At 47.4% G+C, this 22,473-nt stretch overlaps 1 protein-coding gene across 4 annotated transcripts in view; it reads left to right on the top strand.

Annotated features, from left to right (window-relative positions):
• RNF8 (ring finger protein 8) overlaps positions 1-20,871 on the top strand; it is a 67,035-nt gene extending 46,164 nt beyond the window's left edge. The window contains exon 6 of one of the 4 annotated variants that reach the window (XM_056568676.1): positions 19,749-20,871. In XM_056568676.1, the coding sequence (XP_056424651.1) occupies positions 19,749-19,951 (203 nt within the window). In that variant the 3' untranslated portion in view covers positions 19,952-20,871. The remainder of the gene's footprint in view (positions 1-19,748) is intronic. The other 3 variants (XM_056568675.1, XM_056568674.1, XM_056568677.1) reach the window with 3 other exon arrangements.
• The last annotated feature ends 1,602 nt before the right edge of the window (positions 20,872-22,473 follow it).

Below are 22,473 nucleotides of genomic sequence, written 5' to 3'. Positions count from 1 at the left end.
TGTCACCGCTGATCTCTAGCGATGGATAGGCTGTATTCTCAGTGATGTCACCGCTGATCTCTAGCGATGGATAGGCTGTATTCTCAGTGATGTCACCGCTGATCTCTAGTGATGGATAGGTTGTATTCTCAGTGGTGTCACCGCTGATCTCTAGTGAATGGATAGGCTGTATTCTCAGTGATGTCACCGCTGATCTCTAGTGAATGGATAGGCTCTATTCTCAGTGATGTCACCGCTGATCTCTAGTGATGGATAGGTTGTATTCTCAGTGGTGTCACCGCTGATCTCTAGTGAATGGATAGGCTGTATTCTCAGTGATGTCACCGCTGATCTCTAGTGAATGGATAGGCTGTATTCTCAGTGATGTCACCGCTGATCTCTAGTGAATGGATAGGCTCTATTCTCAGTGATGTCACCGCTGATCTCTAGTGATGGATAGGTTGTATTCTCAGTGGTGTCACCGCTGATCTCTAGTGAATGGATAGGCTGTATTCTCAGTGATGTCACCGCTGATCTCTAGTGATGGATAGGATGTATTCTCAGTGATGTCACCGCTGATCTCTAGTGAATGGATAGGCTGTATTCTCAGTGATGTCACCGCTGATCTCTAGTGAATGGATAGGCTGTATTCTCAGTGATGTCACCGCTGATCTCTAGCGATGGATAGGCTGTATTCTCAGTGATGTCACCGCTGATCTCTAGTGATGGATAGGATGTATTCTCAGTAATGTCACCGCTGATCTCTAGTGATGGATAGGCTGTATTCTCAGTGATGTCACCGCTGATCTCTAGTGAATGGATAGGCTGTATTCTCAGTGATGTCACCGCTGATCTCTAGTGATGGATAGGCTGTATTCTCAGTGATGTCACCGCTGATCTCTAGTGATGGATAGGTTGTATTCTCAGTGATGTCACCGCTGATCTCTAGTGATGGATAGGCTGTATTCTCAGTGATGTCACCGCTGATCTCTAGTGAATGGATAGGCTCTATTCTCAGTGATGTCACCGCTGATCTCTAGTGATGGATAGGTTGTATTCTCAGTGGTGTCACCGCTGATCTCTAGTGAATGGATAGGCTGTATTCTCAGTGATGTCACCGCTGATCTCTAGTGATGGATAGGATGTATTCTCAGTGATGTCACCGCTGATCTCTAGTGAATGGATAGGCTGTATTCTCAGTGATGTCACCGCTGATCTCTAGTGAATGGATAGGCTGTATTCTCAGTGATGTCACCGCTGATCTCTAGCGATGGATAGGCTGTATTCTCAGTGATGTCACCGCTGATCTCTAGGCTGGCAGCTTTGATGTGTGTGTTATATCTGGGTGTAGTTTTATAATAATATTTGGACATTTGTGGTTCTTTTAGATTACGCTGCAGTTTGTGGGTATAGGATTCCACCTCCAGTTTCTGCAGCTTTAGGTCACAGGTTCCTTGCTGAGGAGTAGAATGTGAGGCCTGATCCCTATTGAGGGTTGTAGGGACCCCAGCGGCTTTATAAAATCTCCTATAGCAGTGGTCTCCAAACTGTGGCCCTCCAGATTTTTTAAAACTGCAACTCCCTGCATGGTCGGATTTTTATCATCCATAAGTTGGTCTATTTCTTTTAAATATAATTTTGTTTATAGGGCCATACCCTAGTAGTAGGACTGCCATGGAGCACTAGGATGGTGCGGAAAGCTTAGAGGCTACAAACCTGTAGGTTTTCGTGCAGATGCACTTTTTCCGGCCTCAAAAGGCACCATCCTAGTGATCCATGGCAGTCCTACTACGCTGATCCATTTCACAACGGTGAGTTGCAGGACTTCTCTCCTTTTTTGTTATTTTTCTATGTCTACATTTCCCTAGCACCACCACTATATTCAGCACTACTTTTTGACGTCCACCATGGGACTATGCATGTGTACATGGTTTTAATTGCATCAATGGTGTTTACTTCAGGTGCCTCCGATTGAAGTCTCTTCCTTATGTTATTTGACATTCCCTGGTTGTCCATCCTCTGTGCCCCCAGCAGTCTATTTAGTGAAGGGGCCGGCAGACATCATCTTCACTGCCTGCCTCTTCTCTCTGCAACTATTGGGAGTCTGACCCTTAGTATAACCAGAGACTCGCCACATCTGCAGAAGACGGTGTGTGCGGGGCCCCCTGTACACTACACAGGCGCCGTATGTATATATATATATATATATATGTATGTGTGTGAGTATATATAATGTGTGTATATATTATATATATTATATACATTTTATATTATATATTTTATATTCTACCTAGACCTGATCAAAGTCCATCATATATATATATATATATATATACAAGATAATGGCGTTACACTCCCCAATGGTGAAAAAAATCCAAAAATGTATTGGCTCAAATCATAGTTCATAGCAATGTTTGTCCCCTCGCAGGACCAAGCTCAGTGATAAATCTACATATTTATATACCCCAAACACACACGATTGCTCATCAAAGTACAAAGTGACACTCAATGAAAAATGCAAATCCATATAAAACACATATTTGTGAAATTCATCCATTGTATATGCTGATTATATTTCGAATATATATATATTGCGATTACATAAGTTAAAAACATTTAAAACATGAAAAATTGCCCGTATCTGACATTAATTGCATATATTACATAATCAGATTTCATTAATAACATCCGTGAGAAACGTGCAACAAATTCATAATTTATTCACAAGAAATCACTCTCATCCGGTCTCCATGTCTATCGTGGTGCCGCTAGCGTGGGCATCAATTCGCTGCGACTGCGCACTAAACCCAGATACGGGCGAGTGGGCGCAGCGTACTGACGCAGTTCAGCTGACAGTCATGCGATTCTAGTATCACATGACTTTGTCGTCATAGTAATGACCCACGCTGTTGGCGTAATTGAATATCCTATAGCAGTGGTCTCCAACCTGCGGACCTCCAGATGTTGCAAAACATCTGGAGGTCCGCAGGTTGGAGACCACTGCCCTATAGTATCGTCGTAAAGCTATACGCATGAGGGTCAAAATTTCTAATCCACCACCATAATATAACTGTGTATCTATAATTGTATTATTATAAGTGACTTCAAATACAGAATTTTAAATCAATATATATCCTAAAGTCCTCCGCCAACACCCCTCCCATTAATAATGAACAACATTTTCAAAAACGTATGTTTTTTTTTTTAAACTAAAACGGATGGAACTATATGCACTTTTAAAAACAGTATACGGTTTACTTTTTCTGATACTTTTCCATCCGTTTTTTTGCCATAAGGTTTTCTTTAGAAAAACGGATTTTAAACAGTATGGCAAAAACGTGATTTGAACCCAGCCTGAGTTATTGGAGATTAACTATCTTAACCCCTTCCCGACCCATGACGTACATGTACTTCATGCAGATACTGGCCGCTACTTGCAGCATCCCGCCGTGCCCGATAAGATGGGGGCTATCACTGATAGCCAGCCATCTTGCCTCGGGACCTAGGGGGGTTTCGTCACCAACACAGCGATCGCGCCTATCAGCTAGTCAAATCTGACTAGCTGATGGCAACGTTTCGCATAGAAAAATCCTGAGCAGTGCAGCACACACACTGCTCTGCTAGGAGACCCCATTGTCCCTTTCCTGTCCCCCTTACCCGTCCCTACTGCCTACGCTGTGCCCACTGGCATGCCTTTAGTTTCACTTTCACTTTTTTTTTTTTGTAAAGGAACTGTTTAGTTGTACGACAGCTCCCCCCTAGTGTCCTAAACCTGTTACTGCATGATTTGTGCACTAGACACTATGGGGGAGCTGTTGTATAGAAGTAAAAATTTATAAATAATTAACATAAATAAAGACATTTTGAAAAAATGCTCATAATATAAGCCTTATGTCATAAAAAAAGTAATAGAATGTTTAAGAAATTATGCCAGTATAAAGTAGACCTGTTGTGGATGTGCAATATAACTACATTTATTTGGCATGACTATTTCTCTTACAAGTAGAGAGTTTCAAACATAGAGAAATTAAAATGTTTCCAATTTTTTCACAATATTTTAGAGTTGTTCACAAAAATCGCTTCATGTATCAACAAAAATTTACCACGAATATAAAGTACAATAGGTCTCGAAAAAACTATCTCTGAATCACTTTGCCAGTTAAAAGCAGTTCAACGTTATTACCACTTAAAGAGACACATGTCAGATTTGAAAAAAACGGACTGGGTCATGAAGGGGTTAAATAGCATTAAATTCGACATTCAAACCTCTTGGACGTCTCTATTGTTTAATACCCCCCAAGTGATCCTCACCTCTCTTCAGTGGTGGTATATGACCTATTGCTATAAAACGCAGTTGTTTTTCGGTGTGTCCCGTTTCAGTGTAGTGTTTCGCCCACTGGGAGATCCACCCTCTTTTTTTCTAATGCTAGGTCTGTGGTGGTTGTTGCGAATGCTAGGTCTGTGGTGGTTGTTGCGAATGCTAGGTCTGTGGTGGTTGTTGCGAATGCTAGGTCTATGGTGGTTGCGAATGCTAGGTCTATGGTGGTTGTTGCGAATGCTAGGTCTATGGTGGTTGTTGCGAATGCTAGGTCTATGGTGGTGGTTGCGAATGCTAGGTCTGTGGTGGTGGTTGCGAATGCTAGGTCTATGGTGGTTGTTGCGAATGCTAGGTCTATGGTGGTGGTTGCGAATGCTAGGTCTATGGTGGTGGTTGCGAATGCTAGGTCTATGGTGGTTGTTGCGAATGCTAGGTCTATGGTGGTGGTTGCGAATGCTAGGTCTATGGTGGTGGTTGCGAATGCTAGGTCTATGGTGGTGGTTGCGAATGCTAGGTCTATGGTGGTGGTTGCGAATGCTAGGTCTGTGTTGGTGGTTGCGAATGCTAGGTCTGTGGTGGTTGTTGCGAATGCTAGGTCTATGGTGGTTGTTGCGAATGCTAGGTCTGTGGTGGTTGTTGCGAATGCTAGGTCTGTGGTGGTGGTTGCGAATGCTAGGTCTATGGTGGTGGTTGCGAATGCTAGGTCTGTGGTGGTTGTTGCGAATGCTAGGTCTATGGTGGTTGTTGCGAATGCTAGGTCTGTGGTGGTTGTTGCGAATGCTAGGTCTATGGTGGTGGTTGCGAATGCTAGGTCTATGGTGGTTGTTGCGAATGCTAGGTCTATGGTGGTGGTTGCGAATGCTAGGTCTATGGTGGTTGTTGCGAATGCTAGGTCTATGGTGGTTGTTGCGAATGCTAGGTCTATGGTGGTGGTTGCGAATGCTAGGTCTATGGTGGTGGTTGCGAATGCTAGGTCTATGGTGGTTGTTGCGAATGCTAGGTCTATGGTGGTTGTTGCGAATGCTAGGTCTATGGTGGTTGTTGCGAATGCTAGGTCTATGGTGGTTGTTGCGAATGCTAGGTCTGTGGTGGTTGTTGCGAATGCTAGGTCTGTGGTGGTGGTTGCGAATGCTAGGTCTGTGGTGGTTGTTGCGAATGCTAGGTCTGTGGTGGTTGTTGCGAATGCTAGGTCTATGGTGGTGGTTGCGAATGCTAGGTCTGTGGTGGTTGTTGCGAATGCTAGGTCTCTGGTGGTGGTTGCGAATGCTAGGTCTGTGGTGGTGGTTGCGAATGCTAGGTCTATCGTGGTTGTTGCGAACGCTAGGTCTATCGTGGTTGTTGCGAACGCTAGGTCTATCGTGGTTGTTGCGAACGCTAGGTCTATCGTGGTTGTTGCGAATGCTAGGTCTATCGTGGTTGTTGCGAACGCTAGGTCAATCGTGGTTGTTGCGCACTTTCAGGCTCCACGTGGTTTGACCCACATAGAGTAACTTTCAAGGACTCACCGACACATAGATTACCCAATCTGAATTGCAAGTAAGAAATAAATCCAATTTATAAATCTGTCCAGACTGTGGATGAATCAAATTTGGAGCTTTTTGTCATTTCTGTACAAATAATACAAGATAAGCGTGGGTATGAGACAAGTTTCGGTGTTGCAAGAAAAGTCTGCCCCCCTGCGATTTCTTTTTTTAACTTCACTCCTCGTAAGTTCATCCTTTATCCGCTGCTCAGTATTTGGAACAAACTGTTCCAAACGCTGGATTCGGTGCCGGGAGCTCGTGATGTCATAGCCCCGCCCCCTTATTACATCACACCCCACCCCCTCAATGCAAGTCTATGGGAGGGGGCGTGGCGGCTGCCATGCCCCCTCCCATAGACTTACATTGAGGGGGCGGGGTGTGACGTTGAGGGGGCGGGGCTATGATGTCACGAGCTCCCGGCTCCAGCGTTTGGGACAGTTTGTTCCAAACGCTGAGCAGCGGAGTACCCCTTTATCATTATATGATCTCCTATAAGACATTAGGGGATTATTTCTAAAGACAGGCAAATCTCTGTAGCTGTCCCTCAAAATGCCCCAATGCTTATTGAGTATTTTAGAGATGGAATTATTATGGTGACCATATGTAGAAGCAAATGGTATTCTATCTCATTTGTTTCTAGCTCTCGTACCTAGAGTGTGGTGTCTGTCTAAAGCTAAAACCCTCTCGTTGTGTACAGTAACCATTTCGTGTGGATATCCCCTCTCGTAAAAGTTGTTAGCTATTTTATCCAATGTATTCACCTGGGTGTGGAAATAAAATAAAAAAAAATACTTGTCCAAGGGACTAAAACGGAGCAGAATCTACTTGTCCCTCATAAAAATCCACCTGTCCTGGTAAAAAAAAATAATGGTAACCCAAATAGTATGTAAATAAGGTCTTTTATCAATAAAAACTTGATCGGCAGACCAGTATGTCACCCCATTAGGTGGATAGGGTCCCTGATAAGTCCGCCCCATTAATGGAATACTGCAAAATAACTGATCCTGACCGCTGGGAAACCCCTCCCCCCTGATCCTTTGTAAGAGACCCCGGCAGGAATGGGGCCTTGTCCGCATGACGCAGCAACCGACACAACCCCCCCCCATGTATCCCATAAATACATGGAGGGGGCATTTCAGCAGCCTTGTCATGCAAGGACGAAATATTCCCTCCATGCAGTCTGCTGGGGCCTCATACAAGAGATGGGGGGGTTGTCCCAGTGGTCAGACCCCCGCGATCTTTCACTTTAAGTAGGTAGTCCCCCTTCAGGGTAGGTATGTCCCTTTATCAGGTAGGGATCAATTAGGGCCCCCTGCGCCATTATGTTACACCTCTGATGCCCCCTGTGTCATTATATTCCCCCCCCCCCCGATACTCCCTGCGCCATTATATTCCCCCCCCCCTCTGATGCTCCCTGTGTCATTATATTCCCCCCCTGAGCCATTATATCCCCCCATGCTCCCTGTGTCATTATATTCCCCCCCCTCTGATACTCCCTGCGCCATTATATTCCCCCCGATGCTCCCTGTCATATTCCCCCCTGAGCCATTATATCCCCCCTGATTCTCCCTGTGTCATTATATTCCCCCCCTTCTGATGCCACCTGTGTCATTATATTCCCCCCTCTGATGCCCCCCTGCCCCATTATATCCCCCCTCTGATGCCCCCTGCTCCATTATATTCCACCCCCCTCTGATGCCCCCTGCACCATTATATTCCACCCCCCTCTGATGCCCCCTGCGCCATTATATTCAACCCCCCTCTGATGCCCCCTGCTCCATTATATTCCCATCCCCCCCCCCCCCCCCCAGCTGCAGTCTATAGGAGTTTAGTTACAGGGCAAAACTGATTGCCCCGTTATATGTGAATTCTTTAGGCATTTAAGCCCTGCTTGCCCGAAGCAGGGCTAAATGCCTGAAGAATTCACTTGCCCAGCACCCGGAACTGCATGTCCCGGGCGTCGGGCAATACAATTTCCACATCCCTGTATTTACCAACATTTGTTCTTCTCCTTGCCCTCAGCATTTGGCTAAAGGGCAAGTAGTTTACCATCCTTCTAGGGTGGCAACTGGAGAGTGTTTTTGTCTGTCGGTTTTGTGAATAAACTAGTTTATAATCTCCCATCTTACTAATCATCACATGTAAACTTAGACTATCCGTCAAATGTGTCATGTTGAAATTGATATTTTTATCAGTGTTGTTAAAAAAAAAAAAAGTCTTGTAATGCTGCCAAAGATCCAGTCCAGATGAGGAAGACGTCATCTATATATCGCCACCATCATTGTAGACAATGGCCAAAATGTGATACATAGATGATGTCCTCCTCTAAATAACTGACACAGATTTGCATACATTGGCGCCACATTCGTCCCCATGGCGGTCCCAACTAACTGAAGGTTAAATTTATCATCAAACACAAAATAGGAAGAAAGAATTGCTCTTGATCAACATAAATTCCTGGGCCGCCATGGGAAACTGCGATGAAGTCAGTGTTTGTACTGCCGCCAAACCTTTTTGATGAGCAGTGGAGGTATAAAGACTTGATATCACGTGATACCAGAATTCTGTCTGTAGGGATTAAAATATCTTAGATTTTTAGAAGAAAATCACCTGTGTCACAAATGTATGACATCGAACTAAACACATATGGTCTAAGTATACGGTCTAAAAATATTGATGCATTTGCTTAACACTATAGGTCTGCCCGGGGGCTGGTTCAAAGATTTAAGCAGCATATAAAGTAAAGGTGTTTTAGGGTAATTAATGACCAAAAATTCTCTTAGCTGTTCATCAATAATAACTGCAACAAAAGATTCTTCCACCACAACCACCAAATTGTGTATAATCTCCTTTTGTAGGGTCTTTCTGGAGTAATTTATATGTACATTTGTCATAGAGTTGTCTATACAGTGGTCCCTCAAGTTACAATATTAATTGGTTCCAGGATGGCCATTGTATGTTGAAACCATCATATGTGGAGACCAGAACTCTATGGAAACCTGGTAATTGGTTCTGAAGCCCCAAAATGTCATCCAAAAATAGGAAAAAGTCAGGATTAAAGAAAAATAAGAAGATAACTAATATAGATAAAGCAAATCCTTACATATAAAAGTAAGAAAGATCTGCTGGGAGCTGTAATCACTGTCTGTCAGTGTTTCCCAACCAGGGTGCCTCCAGCTGTTGCAAAACTACAACTCCCAGCATGCCCGGACAGCCTTCGGCTGTCCGGGCATGCTGGGAGTTGTAGTTTTGCAACAGCTGGAGGCATCCTCTTTGGGAAACACTGGTCTATATAAGGGGCAGAAGCTTCTTCAGGGTCCTGTGCAGAACACGCAATGTCCTATAAAAAAAGTAAAATGGAGCCGTCCTCATTTGGTGTCCAAAGGAGTAGCTAACCCTGGTACAGGTAAAGAGTACAGAACTTGTAATACCTTCCTGTACTGTAGGGGGCGCTACCAGACACCAGTCAGTGCATGTACTTCAATAATACAGGTAAAGAGTACAGAACTTGTAATACCTTCCTGTACTGTACGGGGCGCTACCAGACACCAGTCAGTGCATGCACTTCAGTAATACAGATAAAGAGTACAGAACTTGTAATACCTTCCTGTACTGTAGGGGGCGCTACCAGACACCAGTCAGTGCATGTACTTCAATAAAACAGGTAAAGAGTACAGAACATGTAATTCCTCCCTGTACTGTAGGGGGCGCTACCAGACACCAGTCAGTGCATGCACTTCAGTAATACAGGTAAAGAGTACAGAACTTGTAATACCTTCCTGTACTGTACGGGGCGCTACCAGACACCAGTCAGTGCATGCACTTCAGTAATACAGGTAAAGAGTACAGAACTTGTAATACCTTCCTGTACTGTAGGGGGCGCTACCAGACACCAGTCAGTGCATGTACTTCAATAAAACAGGTAAAGAGTACAGAACATGTAATTCCTCCCTGTACTGTAGGGGGCGCTACCAGACACCAGTCAGTGCATGCACTTTAGAACTACAGGGGTTTTACCAGTGAAATGTCCATTCTGATTGGTTGGTTCTTCCAGCCATTGACACATTTCGCAGATTCCATAGTATTGTATGGTGAGTCTGGTTTCAAGTTACAATGGTCCATTGTATGTTGAAACTATTGTATGTTGAGGCCATTGTACGTTGAGGGATCACTGTATACCCCTTTTTTATATTGCTCTGTATCCATCACTACAACCCCCCCGCCCTTGTCCGCAGACTTGACGGTGAGGCTGTGGTCATGCATTAGTTGATCAAGAGCAATTCTTTCTTCCTTGGTAATGTTAGAATATCTCCTCACATTGTCTCCTGCATCACCTCTCAAAAGTTCTATATCTTGTCTAATAAGGGACGTGTAAGTTTCAAGTGGGTGGGTCACCCAAAAAGGATTACATGAGCTTCTATTAAACAAGTCAAAATATTTCAAGGACATTACATAAGGTTGGATCAGCCTGTAGTGGGGTTTTCCATTGTGATTTTGAGGGTGACTCCATATCCAGACCTCCATGGGTTGATACATTTGATTTCCATTGATAATTTTTGTGTGATTTTGTTGTCAGCGCATTCAACTATGTAAAGACGAAACTATTTCATACGATTAGTTAATTAATTCAGATCTAGGATGTGTTATCTTACGGTTCCCTTTATTTTTTTGAGCAGTGTGTCTATACATAGTGATAATCACTACAGAAGATGGTGTGTGCTGGGCCCCTCTACACTACACGGGCTGCATATATACAGTCATGGCCGTAAATGTTGGCACCCCGAAATGTTTCTAGAAAATATAGTTTCTCGGTCGGAACCATTGGGGGACACAGAACCGTGGATATATGCTCTTGCCACTAGAAGGTGCTGACACTAGGCATACAAAGAGTAAAAGTTGGCCCCGCCTGGCAAGGATATACCCCGCCTACTGACCCTGAGCTAATTAGTGTTAGCTTAGTGTCCTAGGAGGCAGACACAGGTCTGGAGCTCTCCCCAGACCTGGTTTTCTTTTTTTGTTTTTTAGTTAGGGCCTGTGTTAGGTTCTTTTATCCTTTTATTTTCTTGTTTTTAGGTGGGGGTTCAGGAGCATGGCGCTACCTGTTCCCCCATTTGCAGCTAAGGGGCACATAAATGTATGCACCGTCAACCCCTTCCCGCCAACAGCCAGCGCCTGGGGTTGCACCTTGGGTCCAGGTCCCCCTATTCTCCCTGCTCGGCCCTCTGTTGCAGCCTGATGTGATGCAGGTGTCTAAAATGCTGGCTGAAGACGTCTGATAGGTAAGTATGGCGGAGATAGGGTAAGTATACCCTTCCCTCCCCTCTTCTACTTTTTTTTCTAGGGTCTCCTGTGAGGAAAAAAAAAGGGGACTTCTCTCCTTTTTATTTCCACTAGGGGTGTTGGGGGTCCTTTTTTCTCTTCAGTATCGGGGCCCTGGGGTTTGCGAGGAAGTTTCCTACCCCTCCCCTCCTCACCCCCGGTACTGCTTACTTTTGAAGCTGAGGAGGAACTATAACTGTGTTTCTGTATGCCGGCCACAGCTCCGGCAGCAGCGCTGCTACCGGCTGGCGTTTTTACTTTAGTTTTCGCCGTATCCTGACTTCCGGCCGCAGCTGCTCTCGTGCGGCTGGCATCTTTCATTTTTATATCCTCCTCGTGCGCCGGCATTGGCGGCGGCCGGGGCTGGACCTTCTCCCCGCCGGCGCAATGGAGCCCCGCCCACTTTTTTGCTACCGACCAATGGCTGGTTAGGGGTCACTCTCCACGAATGAGGGATGTCCTGGGCTGAGAGAGCCTTCATCTGGGACAATTAGCTCTCCCCTCTTCTCTTCTGCTACGTGAACCGCAGCTGCTCTGCTCTGGTCTCCTCAGCTCCGGCACTCCAACCTGTCTCCTGCTACGTTTTCTCCAGAGGGACACAGAACTGGTGAGATTTTCTTTTTGCTGACCTTTTTCACTAGCTGTTATGTCCGACCCCAGACCTGAACCCACCCCCCCTCAGACATGCGACCGCGACCCTGGTCACCTATTATACTTGTGTGGGTAAGACCAAAATACCTGGTGGTTCCACTGAATCCACCTGCTCCGCCAAGCTCGCCATGCCGCCTGTCTCCTCCGCTCCTCTTCCCCGGTTCACCGGCAGCACCACCTATCTAGGGGTCGCTCTCCGGTTCATTTTCATAGGTCTCCTCGTTCCAGGTCTCACACTCCTCCGTCCAAGGCTACCTCCGCAGATTCCCACTCCCTAGGGGAAATAGCAGATTAGGGGGTTGGAATCCGTCTCGGATCAGGAAGACCACTCTGCAGTGTCTGAAATGCCGGACTTTTTTGGTGTCAGTCATCAGGGACACTTTTCATCTAGAGGACCCAGGAACTTCGGATCCTGATTCGGAAGTTTCCGTCCGCCGATCTTGGCTTTCAGTTCTCATGCGGAATTTGACGCCTTGTTGGACACAGCTTGGAAGCACCCGGACAGACATCTTCAGGGAACCAAGCAGATTCTTACTCTGTTTCCCTTTCCTCCGGACCTTGTTGCCAAGTGGACGGTGCCGCCTAAGGTTAACCCACCAGTCTCCTGCCTGTCCAAATCCACCACTTTACCTCTTGCAGATGCAGCATCACTTAAGGATCCTGCAGACAAGAAGATTGAGAACTTGGCGAAATTTGCCTTTGAAGCGGCAGGACTGTCCTTGCTTTCCCACCTTTGCTTCCGTTTCGGTGGCAAAGGCTGTTTCAGTTTGGGCTTCTTAACTTCGCCAGGGCATCCTTTCGGGTGCTTCTCGGGAGGACTTGGAGGATATCGCTCGCCAACTCTCTATCTGGGGAATTTCTCTGCTCTGCAGCAGTGGCGTCCACTCGTTGCACGGCTTTTGCTTCAGGTAACTTGGTTGACATTCGCCGCTCCATGTGGTTGAAAGCATGGGATGCGTATGCGGCCTCAAAGAGATCTCTAACAGAGCTGCCCTTCTCCTGTTCCCAGCTTTTTGGGAAAAAGCTTGATTAAATTTCCGAAGCTACAGGGGGTAAGAGTTCTCTGCTTCCGCAGAACAAGTCTCCTCGCTCTGATCCCCGTTGGAAGGCGACTTCTTTTTGGCAATTTGCTTTGGGTCATCCTCCCAAACAGGCGCCCTCCCTAGCTCTGAAAGCCCCTTCCTTCAATGCACGTCCTTCCTGGAGTTCTGGCAACCGCTCCGGCGGTTTCCTGCCAAGTCAGGTACCCGTAAGCCTTCCTCTTCCTGAAGGGGCGCCCCCACCCACGTCGTCTTCTCGGGTGGGAGGCAGACTGTCCCTTTTCCGGGACATGGCTGGCTTGGGTTCAGGACTCGGTACGGGACGTCATTTCAGAGGGTTATCGGATAGAATTCACTTCCATCCAGAGGGACCGCTACTTCCACACCCACTCTCCTCGTTCCCCTTCTTTGGCAAGGGCATATCAGGTCGCTTTACGTACACTCCTATCTCAGGGAGTGATAGTTCCAGTTCCACCAGGGGAGCGTTTTTCAGGGCTCTACTTGAACCTTTTCGATGTTCCCAAGAAGGAGGGCACGGTCCGTCCTATTCTGGACCTCAAGTTACTAAACTGTCATTTGCGACTGCGTCTCTCCGCTCCGTAGTGGCCTCCATGGACCAGGGGGAGTTTCTTTCGTCGGTGGACATCTACCTCCACATCCCTATTTTCTCAGCCTATCTGCTTTTTCTGCATTTCGCTGTCACTTTCAATTTGTGGCTCTCCCTTTTGGCTTAGCTACAGTTCCCTGGGTCTTCACCAAGGTCATGGCGGCTGTAATTGCCATCCTTCGGACCCAGGGTATCTCAGTTCTCCCCTACCTAGACGACCTCTTGATCAAGGCCCCGTCCTGGTCCCAAAACATGGAGAGCCTTCATCTTACTCTACAGACTCTGTCCCCTTTTGGATGGGTGATCAAACGAGAGAAGTCTCACCTGTCCCCATCCAAGTCTCTGATTTTTCTGGGTCTCCTTTTCAACACGGCAGCGGCCTGCGTTTGCCTTCCGTTGGACAAACTGCGCTCTCTGCAGCAGGGTGTCCGTTGCTTGCGACGTCCCTCCCTGATTCCAATTAGTTTCTGCATGAGAGTTCTGCGGATCCTTTTGCCCCCAGCGGTTCGGCGGTCCCACCTTTTGGTGGCTCCATTCTCCCCTTCTTCAGGGGAGGTCCTTTCTCCCCCTCCACTGGCAGATCGTTAAGACTGATGCGAGTCTCCAGGGCTGGGGGTGTGTGTTTCGGGACCATACGGTCCAGGGTCGCTGGTCTCCTCCTGAAGCTTGCCTTCCCATCAATCTTCTGGAGCTCAGAGCCATCTTTCTTTGCCTCCTCCACTGGGAGTTTCTCCTTCAAGTTCGGCCGGTCCGGGTTCAGTCGGACAACGCGACGGCTGTCGCATACATCAATCTCCAAGGCGGCACGCGAAGTCGCTCGGTGATGGAGGAGGTCTCCAAGATTCTGACCTGACTCTCCGCGATCCACATTCCGGGGGTGGAGAATTGGGAAGCAGACTTTCTCAGCTGATCTTCGGCGGATCTGGGGGAATGGTTCCTCTATCCGGAGGTGTTTGCACAGATCTGCGATCTCTGGGGGACCCCAGACGTGGATCTCTTTAAGTCTCGCCACAACAGGTTTCCCCGCTTTGTGGTGAAGTCGCGAGATGCTCTGGCGGTGGACGCCCTGATTATTCCGTGGTCGTCCTTCCATCATCCTTACCTTTTTCCACTTCTCCCCCCCTCCTGCCCAGGGTTCTGCGGAAACTCAAGGCTGAGGGTGTTCCCGCCATTCTGGTGGCACCAGACTGGCCCAGACGTGTGTGGTGCGCAGACGTGATTCGGCTGGTCACAGACATTCTGCTGCGTCTTCCTCTGCGGCCCAATCTGCTCTCCCTGGGCCCTCTCTGCCACCCCAGTTTACTGTTGGTGCATTTGACGGCGTGGCGGTTGAAACCGCGGTTTTGAGGGCTCAGGGTTTTTCCCCTGGGGTCATTCGCACCATGCTTTGAGCTCGAAGCCCGCCTCAGCCAGGATTTACCATTGCACTTGGAAGGCTTATTTCCGATGGTGTGAGGGGCAGTCAGTTTCCCCGGTTGTGTTTTCCTTTCCGCGCCTTCATGCTTTTCACCAATCCAGGTTGGATCAGCGTTTGACCCTCAGCCCTCTTAAAGGGGAACTCCGGTGGAAACAAGTGGAAAACAAATGTTTTCAAATCAACTGGTGCCAGAAAGTTAAACAGATTTGTAAATTACTTCTATTAAAAAATCTGAAGCCTTCCAGTACTTATCAGCTGCTGTATAATACGGAGACATTTGTGAAGTTTTTTCCAGCCTAACAACAGTGCTCTCTGCTGACACCTCTGTCCGTGTCAGGCACTGTCCAGATTAGAAGCAAATCCCCATTGGATACCTCTCCAGCTCTGGAGTTCCTGACACGGACAGAGGTGTCAGCAGAGAGCACTGTTGTCAGACTGGGAAAAAATTCACAAATTTCTCTGTCTTATATCTGCAGTTTAGGCAGCTGATAAGAACTGGAAGGGTTGATATTTTTAAATAGAAGTAATTTACAAATCTGTTTAATTTTCTGGAGCAAATTGATTTGAATTTTTTTTTTCCCCACCGGAGTTCCCCTTTAAGGGTCAAGTGTCTGCTCTTTCTATTCTGTTCCAACGGCAGTTAGCTTCTAATTCGCATGTCCGCACCTTTCTGCAGGGCGTGGCCCACTCTTCAGGTCTCCCACTCCTTCTTGGGACCTCAACCTGGTGCTTGGTGCTTTAAGGGAAGCTCCGTTCGAACCTCTTCAGGACGCTTCTCTTCCCATCCTTTCGTGGAAGGTCACCTTTCTCATTGCTATCACTTCCATTAGAAGAGTCTGAGTTGGCGTCTTTCCTGTCTCTCTCCTCTTTTGGTCCTTCATCAGGACAAGGTGGTTTTTCAGCCACCTCCTTCTTTTTTGCCCAAAGTGGTTTCCCCCTTTCATATGAATGAAGAGATTGTTCTTCCTTCTTTTTATCCGGCTCCTTCCAGTGCTAACGAGCATTCCCTGCACAGCCTGGGCGTTGTTTGAGCGGTTCGGATCTATGTTTCGGTCACCTCCTCTTTTCAGCAGGGTGACTCCTCCATGTGATTCCAGAGCGTAGTCGCAGGGGGCTTCCAAGGCGACCATTTCGTGCTGGATCCGTTCTGCCATTTCGGAAGGGTACCGCCAAAAAGGGAAGGTCCCGCCCTTTCAGGTGACTGCGCATTCGATGCGTTCCGTTGGGGCTTCTTGGGCTCTCAGCAATAGGGCTTCGGCCCTGCAAGTTTGCAAGGCGGCCACCTGGTCGTCCTTGCACACTTTCACCAAATTCTACCAAGTACACACCTTTGTGTCAGCTGATGCCGGCCTAGGCCACAAGGTGTTGCAGTCGGCAGTGGCTCAGTCCTCTGCCTGATTCTATGGGGTACTTTTTTCCCACCCGGGGACTGCTTTGGTACGTCACACTGTTCTGTGTCCCCCCCCCCCCCCCCCCCAAATGGTTCCGACCGAGAAAAGTTTATTTATTTTTTATTTTTTTGTACTTACTGTAAAATCTTTCTCGGAGGATCTATTCGGGGACACAGCACCCACCCATTGTTTGTGGTTGCGTTCGTTTTGTCTGAGGGCTGGTTTGGTTCCTTTTTTTGTCTGGTTTCCCTCAGACTACTGCTGGTTTGCTTTTTCTTTCGGTTGCCTCCTACTGCTTTGGGACTAAACTGATGAGCTCAGGGTCAGTAGGCGGGGTATATCCTTGCCAGGAGGGGACTACTTTTTTTTTTTCTTAGTATACCTAGTGTCAGCGCCTCCTAGTGGCAAGAGCATATACCCACGGTTCTGTGTCCCCCATGGATCCTCAGAGAAAGCGTTTATGGTAAGCACAAACAAATCTACTTATTTCTCACAGAAAAGGATTGCAGTAACACAGGTTTTGCTATACACATGTTTATTCCCTTTGTGTGTATTGGAACTAAACCAAAAAAGGAGGGAAAAAAAACTAATTGGACATAATGTCACCAAACTCCAAAAATGGGCTGGACAAAATTATTGGCACCTTTTCAAAATTGTGGAAAAATTTGATTGTTTCAAGCATGTGATGATCCTTTAAACTCACCTGGGTCAAGTAACAGGTGTGGGCAATATAAAAATCACACCTGAAAGCAGATAAAAAGGAGAGAAATTCACTTAGTTTTTGCATTGTGTGTCTGTGTGTGCCACACTAAGCATGGACAACAGAAAGAGGAGAAGAGAACCAAAATTGTGGGAAGATATCACCAATCTCAAGGTTACAAGTCCATCTCCAAAGATCTAGATTTGCCTTTGTCCACAGTGCGCAACATTATCAAGAAGTTTACACCCCATGGCACTGTAGATAATCTCCCTGGGCGTGGACGGATGAGAAAAACTGATGAAAGGTGTCAACACAGGATAGTCCGGATGGTGGATAAGCAGCCCCAAACAAGTTCCAAAGATATTCAAGCTGTCCTGCAGGCTCAAGGAGCATCGGCGTCAGCGCAAACTATCCGTCCACATTTAAATGAAATGAAACGCTGTGGAGGAGACCCAGGAGGACCCCGCTATGGAGGAGACCCAGGAGGACCCCGCTATGGAGGAGACCCAGGAGGACCCCGCTATGGAGGAGACCCAGGAGGACCCCACTATGGAGGAGACCCAGGAGGACCCCACTATGGAGGAGACCCAGGAGGACCCCACTATGGAGGAGACCCAGGAGGACCCCACTATGGAGGAGACCCAGGAGGACCCCACTGCTGACACAGAGACATAAAAAAGCAAGACTACATTTTACCAAAATGCACTTGAGTACCCAAAATCCTTCAATTTGTGGGAAAACGTCTTGTGGACAGATGAGACAAGATAGAGCTTTTTGGTAAAGCCCATCATTCTACTGTTTACCGAAAACGGAATGAAGCCTACAAAGAAAAGAACACAGAACCTACAGTGATATATGGGGGAGGTCAGTGATGTTTTGGGTTGTTTTGCTGCCTCTGGCACTGGGGGCCTTGAATGTGTACAAGACATCAGGAAATCTGAGGATTACCAATGGATTTTGGGTCGCACTGTACAGCCCAGTGTCAGAAAGCTGTTTGCGTCTGAGCTCTTGGGTCTTCCAGCAGGACAATGACCCCAAACATACGTCAAAAAGCCCCAGAAATGGATGACAACAAAGCGCTGGAGAGTTCTGAAGTGTCAGCAATGAGTCCAGATCTAAATCCCATTGATCCCCTGTGGAGAGATCTTATAATTACTGTTGGGAAAAGGCGCCATCCAATAAGAGAGACCGGGAGCAGTTTGTAAAGGAAGAGTGGTCCAACATTCCGGCTGAGAGGTGTAAGAAGCTTATTGATGCTTATAGGAAGAGTGGTCCAACATTCCGGCTGAGAGGTGTAAGAAGCTTATTGATGCTTATAGGAAGAGTGGTCCAACATTCCGGCTGAGTGGTGTAAGAAGCTTATTGATGATTATAGGAAGAGTGGTCCAACATTCCGGCTAAGAGGTGTAAGAAGCTTATTGATGGTTATAGGAAGAGTGGTCCAACATTCCTGCTGAGAGGTGTAAGAAGCTTATTGATGGTTATAGGAAGAGTGGTCCAACATTCCGGCTGAGAGGTGTAAGAAGCTTATTGATGCTTATAGGAAGAGTGGTCCAACATTCCGGCTGAGTGGTGTAAGAAGCTTATTGATGATTATAGGAAGAGTGGTCCAACAATCCTGCTGAGAGGTGTAAGAAGCTTATTGATGGTTATAGGAAGAGTGCACCAACATTCCGGCTGAGAGGTGTAAGAAGCTTATTGACGGTTATAGGAAGAGTGCTCCAACATTCCTGCTGAGAGGTGTAAGAAGCTTATTGATGGTTATAGGAAGAGTGGTCCAACATTCCGGCTGAGTGGTGTAAGAAGCTTATTGATGATTATAGGAAGAGTGGTCCAACATTCCTGCTGAGAGGTGTAAGAAGCTTATTGATGGTTATAGGAAGAGTGCACCAACATTCCTGCTGAGAGGTGTAAGAAGCTTATTGATGGTTATAGGAAGAGTGGTCCAACATTCCGGCTGAGAGGTGTAAGAAGCTTATTGATGGTTATAGGAAGACACTGATTTCAGTTATTTTTTTTCCAAAGGGTGTGCAACCAAATATTAAGTTAAGGGGCCAATAATTTTGTCCAGCCCATGTTTGGAGTTTTGTGACATTATGTCCAATTTTCTTTCTTTTTTTTTGGTTTAGTTCCAATACACACAAAGGGAATAAACGTGTGTATAGCAAAACCTGTGTTACAATATATATATATATACAGAGGAGAGGAGATCTATATATATACACAGAGGAGAGGAGATCTATATATATATATATATATATATATATATATACAAAGGGAATAAACATGTGTATAGCAAAACCTGTTACTGCAATATATATATATATATATATATATATATATATATATATATATATACAGAGGAGAGGAGATCTCTCTCTATATATATATATATATACAGAGGAGAGGAGATCTATATATATATATATATATATATATATATATATATATATACAGAGGAGAGGAGATCTATATATATATATATACACACAGAGGAGAGGAGATCTATATATATATATATATATATATACAGAGGAGAGGAGATCTATATATATATATACACACAGAGGAGAGGAGATCTATATATATATATATATATATATATATATATAATATACACAAAGGGAATAAACATGTGTATAGCAAAACCTGTGTTACTGCAATCCTTTCCTGTGAGAAATAAATTTTCTTGAAAAATTTCAGGTGTGCCAACATTTATGGCCATGACTGTAGATATATATAGATATATAGTGATAACCTTTTATGTTCTGTGTATAACCCGCTCTCCTTGTCTTCTCCCCAGATCTCGCAGTGGAGCCGGCCCCCATCCTCATCCCCTCTGACAGTGACAGCAGCCCCTTATCCTCGGGCTCCACCATCCTGTCTGACAGCGAGGACGACTTTCTGGACATGGACGATTTCCAAAGCTTCTCCTCTGAGTTTGATGCTGATCGGGGGGATCTCTTCTCTGACGACGAAGACGATGACATTTTCTTTATCATGTGATCGTTCTCCTGGAGCCGCACGAGGAGCATTAAATCCTTGTAGCCATTGACGGGACTGAGTTGGTTTATGCTGTGGGCGGAGACGAGTGGCGCTTGGTTACGGGAGTGGATTATTTATTTTGTATTATGTTGTGTACAGGATCGGAGCGGCGCGGGCTCCCGGTTATGTTGTGCACAGGATCGGAGCGGTGCGGGCTCCCGGTTATGTTGTGCACAGGATCGGAGCGGCGCTGGCTCTCTGTTATGTTGTGTACAGGATCAGAGCGGCGCTGGCTCTCTGTTATGTTGTGTACAGGATCGGAGCGGCGCGGGCTCCTGGTTATGTTGCGCACAGGATCGGAGCGGCGCGGGCTCCGTTATGTTGTTTTTGTTCTGTTTATATATAAAGTTCACCATTGTTGAGTGAGTTGTGAGGTTTTCCTTATAGTCTTCAGTCGTCCTGTCTGTACGGCTGCTGCTCGATAATTCTGGGAAAGACCTTCCTGGATTGTGGGAAATCTCGGTGGAAGCTTCTCCTGATTACTATGTAACTCCTCCTGTCCTGCTTCATAGCGGCTCAGGTTACTCTGTAGCTCCTCCAGTCCTGCACTATAGAGGCTCATATTACTTTGTAGCTCCTCATGTTCTCTTTCAGATTACCCTGTAGCTCCTCCTGTCCTGCTCTGTAGCTCCCCCTGTCCTGCTCTCAGATCACTTTGTAGCTCCTCCTGTATCTCCCGTGTATAAAAAACAGGGAGCAGCACATACACTGACATACACGTCCCTGTTACTATGTAGCTGGGGACAGAACCAGTAACCCAATGCAGTGAGATCCCCATGGGCCGTGTATTGGCAGAAAACTGGTGTAATTACATTTTAGTACCGATTCCGCCCCTCTCCTCCTCTATCCGACACTGACTGATCCCCTTCTCCTCTCCCCGACACACTGACAGATTCCCCCCTCCTCCTCTCCCCTACACACTGACAGATCCCCCTCCTCCTCTCCCCTACACACTGACAGATCCCCCTCCTCCTCTCCCCTGCACACTGACAGATCCCCCTCCTCCTCTCCCTGCACACTGACAGATCCCCCTCCTCCTCTCCCCTACACACTGACCAATTCCCCCTCCTCCTCTCCCCTACACACTGACCGATTCCCCCTCCTCCTCTCCCCTACACACTGACCGATTCCCCCTCCTCCTCTCCCCTACACACTGACCGATTCCCCCTCCTCCTCTCCCCTACACACTGACCGATTCCCCCTCCTCCTCTCCCCTACACACTGACCGATTCCCCCTCCTCCTCTCCCCTACACACTGACCAATTCCCCCTCCTCCTCTCCCAAACACTGACAGATCCCCCTCCTCCTCTCCCCTACACACTGACAGATCCCCCTCCTCCTCTCCCCTACACACTGACAGATCCCCCTCCTCCTCTCCCCTACACACTGACCGATTCCCCCTCCTCCTCTCCCCTACACACTGACCGATTCCCCCTCCTCCTCTCCCCTACACACTGACCGATTCCCCCTCCTCCTCTCCCAAACACTGACAGATCCCCCTCCTCCTCTCCCCTACACACTGACAGATCCCCCTCCTCCTCTCCCCTACACACTGACCGATTCCCCCTCCTCCTCTCCCCTACACACTGACCAATTCCCCCTCCTCCTCTCCCAAACACTGACAGATCCCCCTCCTCCTCTCCCAAACACAGACAGATCCCCCTTCTCCCCTACGCACTGACCGATTCCCCCTCCTCCTCCCCGACACACTGACAGATCCCCCTCCTCCTCTCCCCGACACACTGACCAATTCCCCCTCCTCTCCCAAACACAGACAGATCCCCCTCCTCCTCTCCCCTACGCACTGACAGATTCCCCCTCCTCCTCTCCCCTACACACTGACCAATTCCCCCTCCTCTCCCAAACACAGACAGATCCCCCTCCTCCTCTCCCCTACGCACTGACAGATTCCCCCTCCTCCTCTCCCCTACACACTGACAGATCCCCCTCCTCCTCTCCCCTACACACTGACAGATCCCCCTCCTCCTCTCCCCTACACACTGACCAATTCCCCCTCCTCCTCTCCCCTGCACACTGACAGATCCCCCTCCTCCTCTCCCCTACACACTGACCGATTCCCCCTCCTCCTCTCCCCTACACACTGACCGATTCCCCCTCCTCCTCTCCCCTACACACTGACCAATTCCCCCTCCTCCTCTCCCAAACACTGACAGATCCCCCTCCTCCTCTCCCCTACACACTGACAGATCCCCCTCCTCCTCTCCCCTACACACTGACAGATCCCCCTCCTCCTCTCCCTACACACTGACCGATTCCCCCTCCTCCTCTCCCCTACACACTGACCGATTCCCCCTCCTCCTCTCCCTACACACTGACCAATTCCCCCCTCCTCCTCTCCCAAACACTGACAGATCCCCCTCCTCCTCTCCCCTACACACTGACAGATCCCCCTCCTCCTCTCCCCTACACACTGACCGATTCCCCCTCCTCCTCTCCCCTACACACTGACCAATTCCCCCTCC

This window comes from Hyla sarda, chromosome 3, assembly GCF_029499605.1.
Source record: "Hyla sarda isolate aHylSar1 chromosome 3, aHylSar1.hap1, whole genome shotgun sequence".
NCBI classification, from domain to species: domain Eukaryota; kingdom Metazoa; phylum Chordata; class Amphibia; order Anura; family Hylidae; genus Hyla; species Hyla sarda.
The sequence above is the reverse complement of the archived record's forward strand: the minus strand, read 5'-3'. Positions and strand labels throughout refer to the sequence as shown.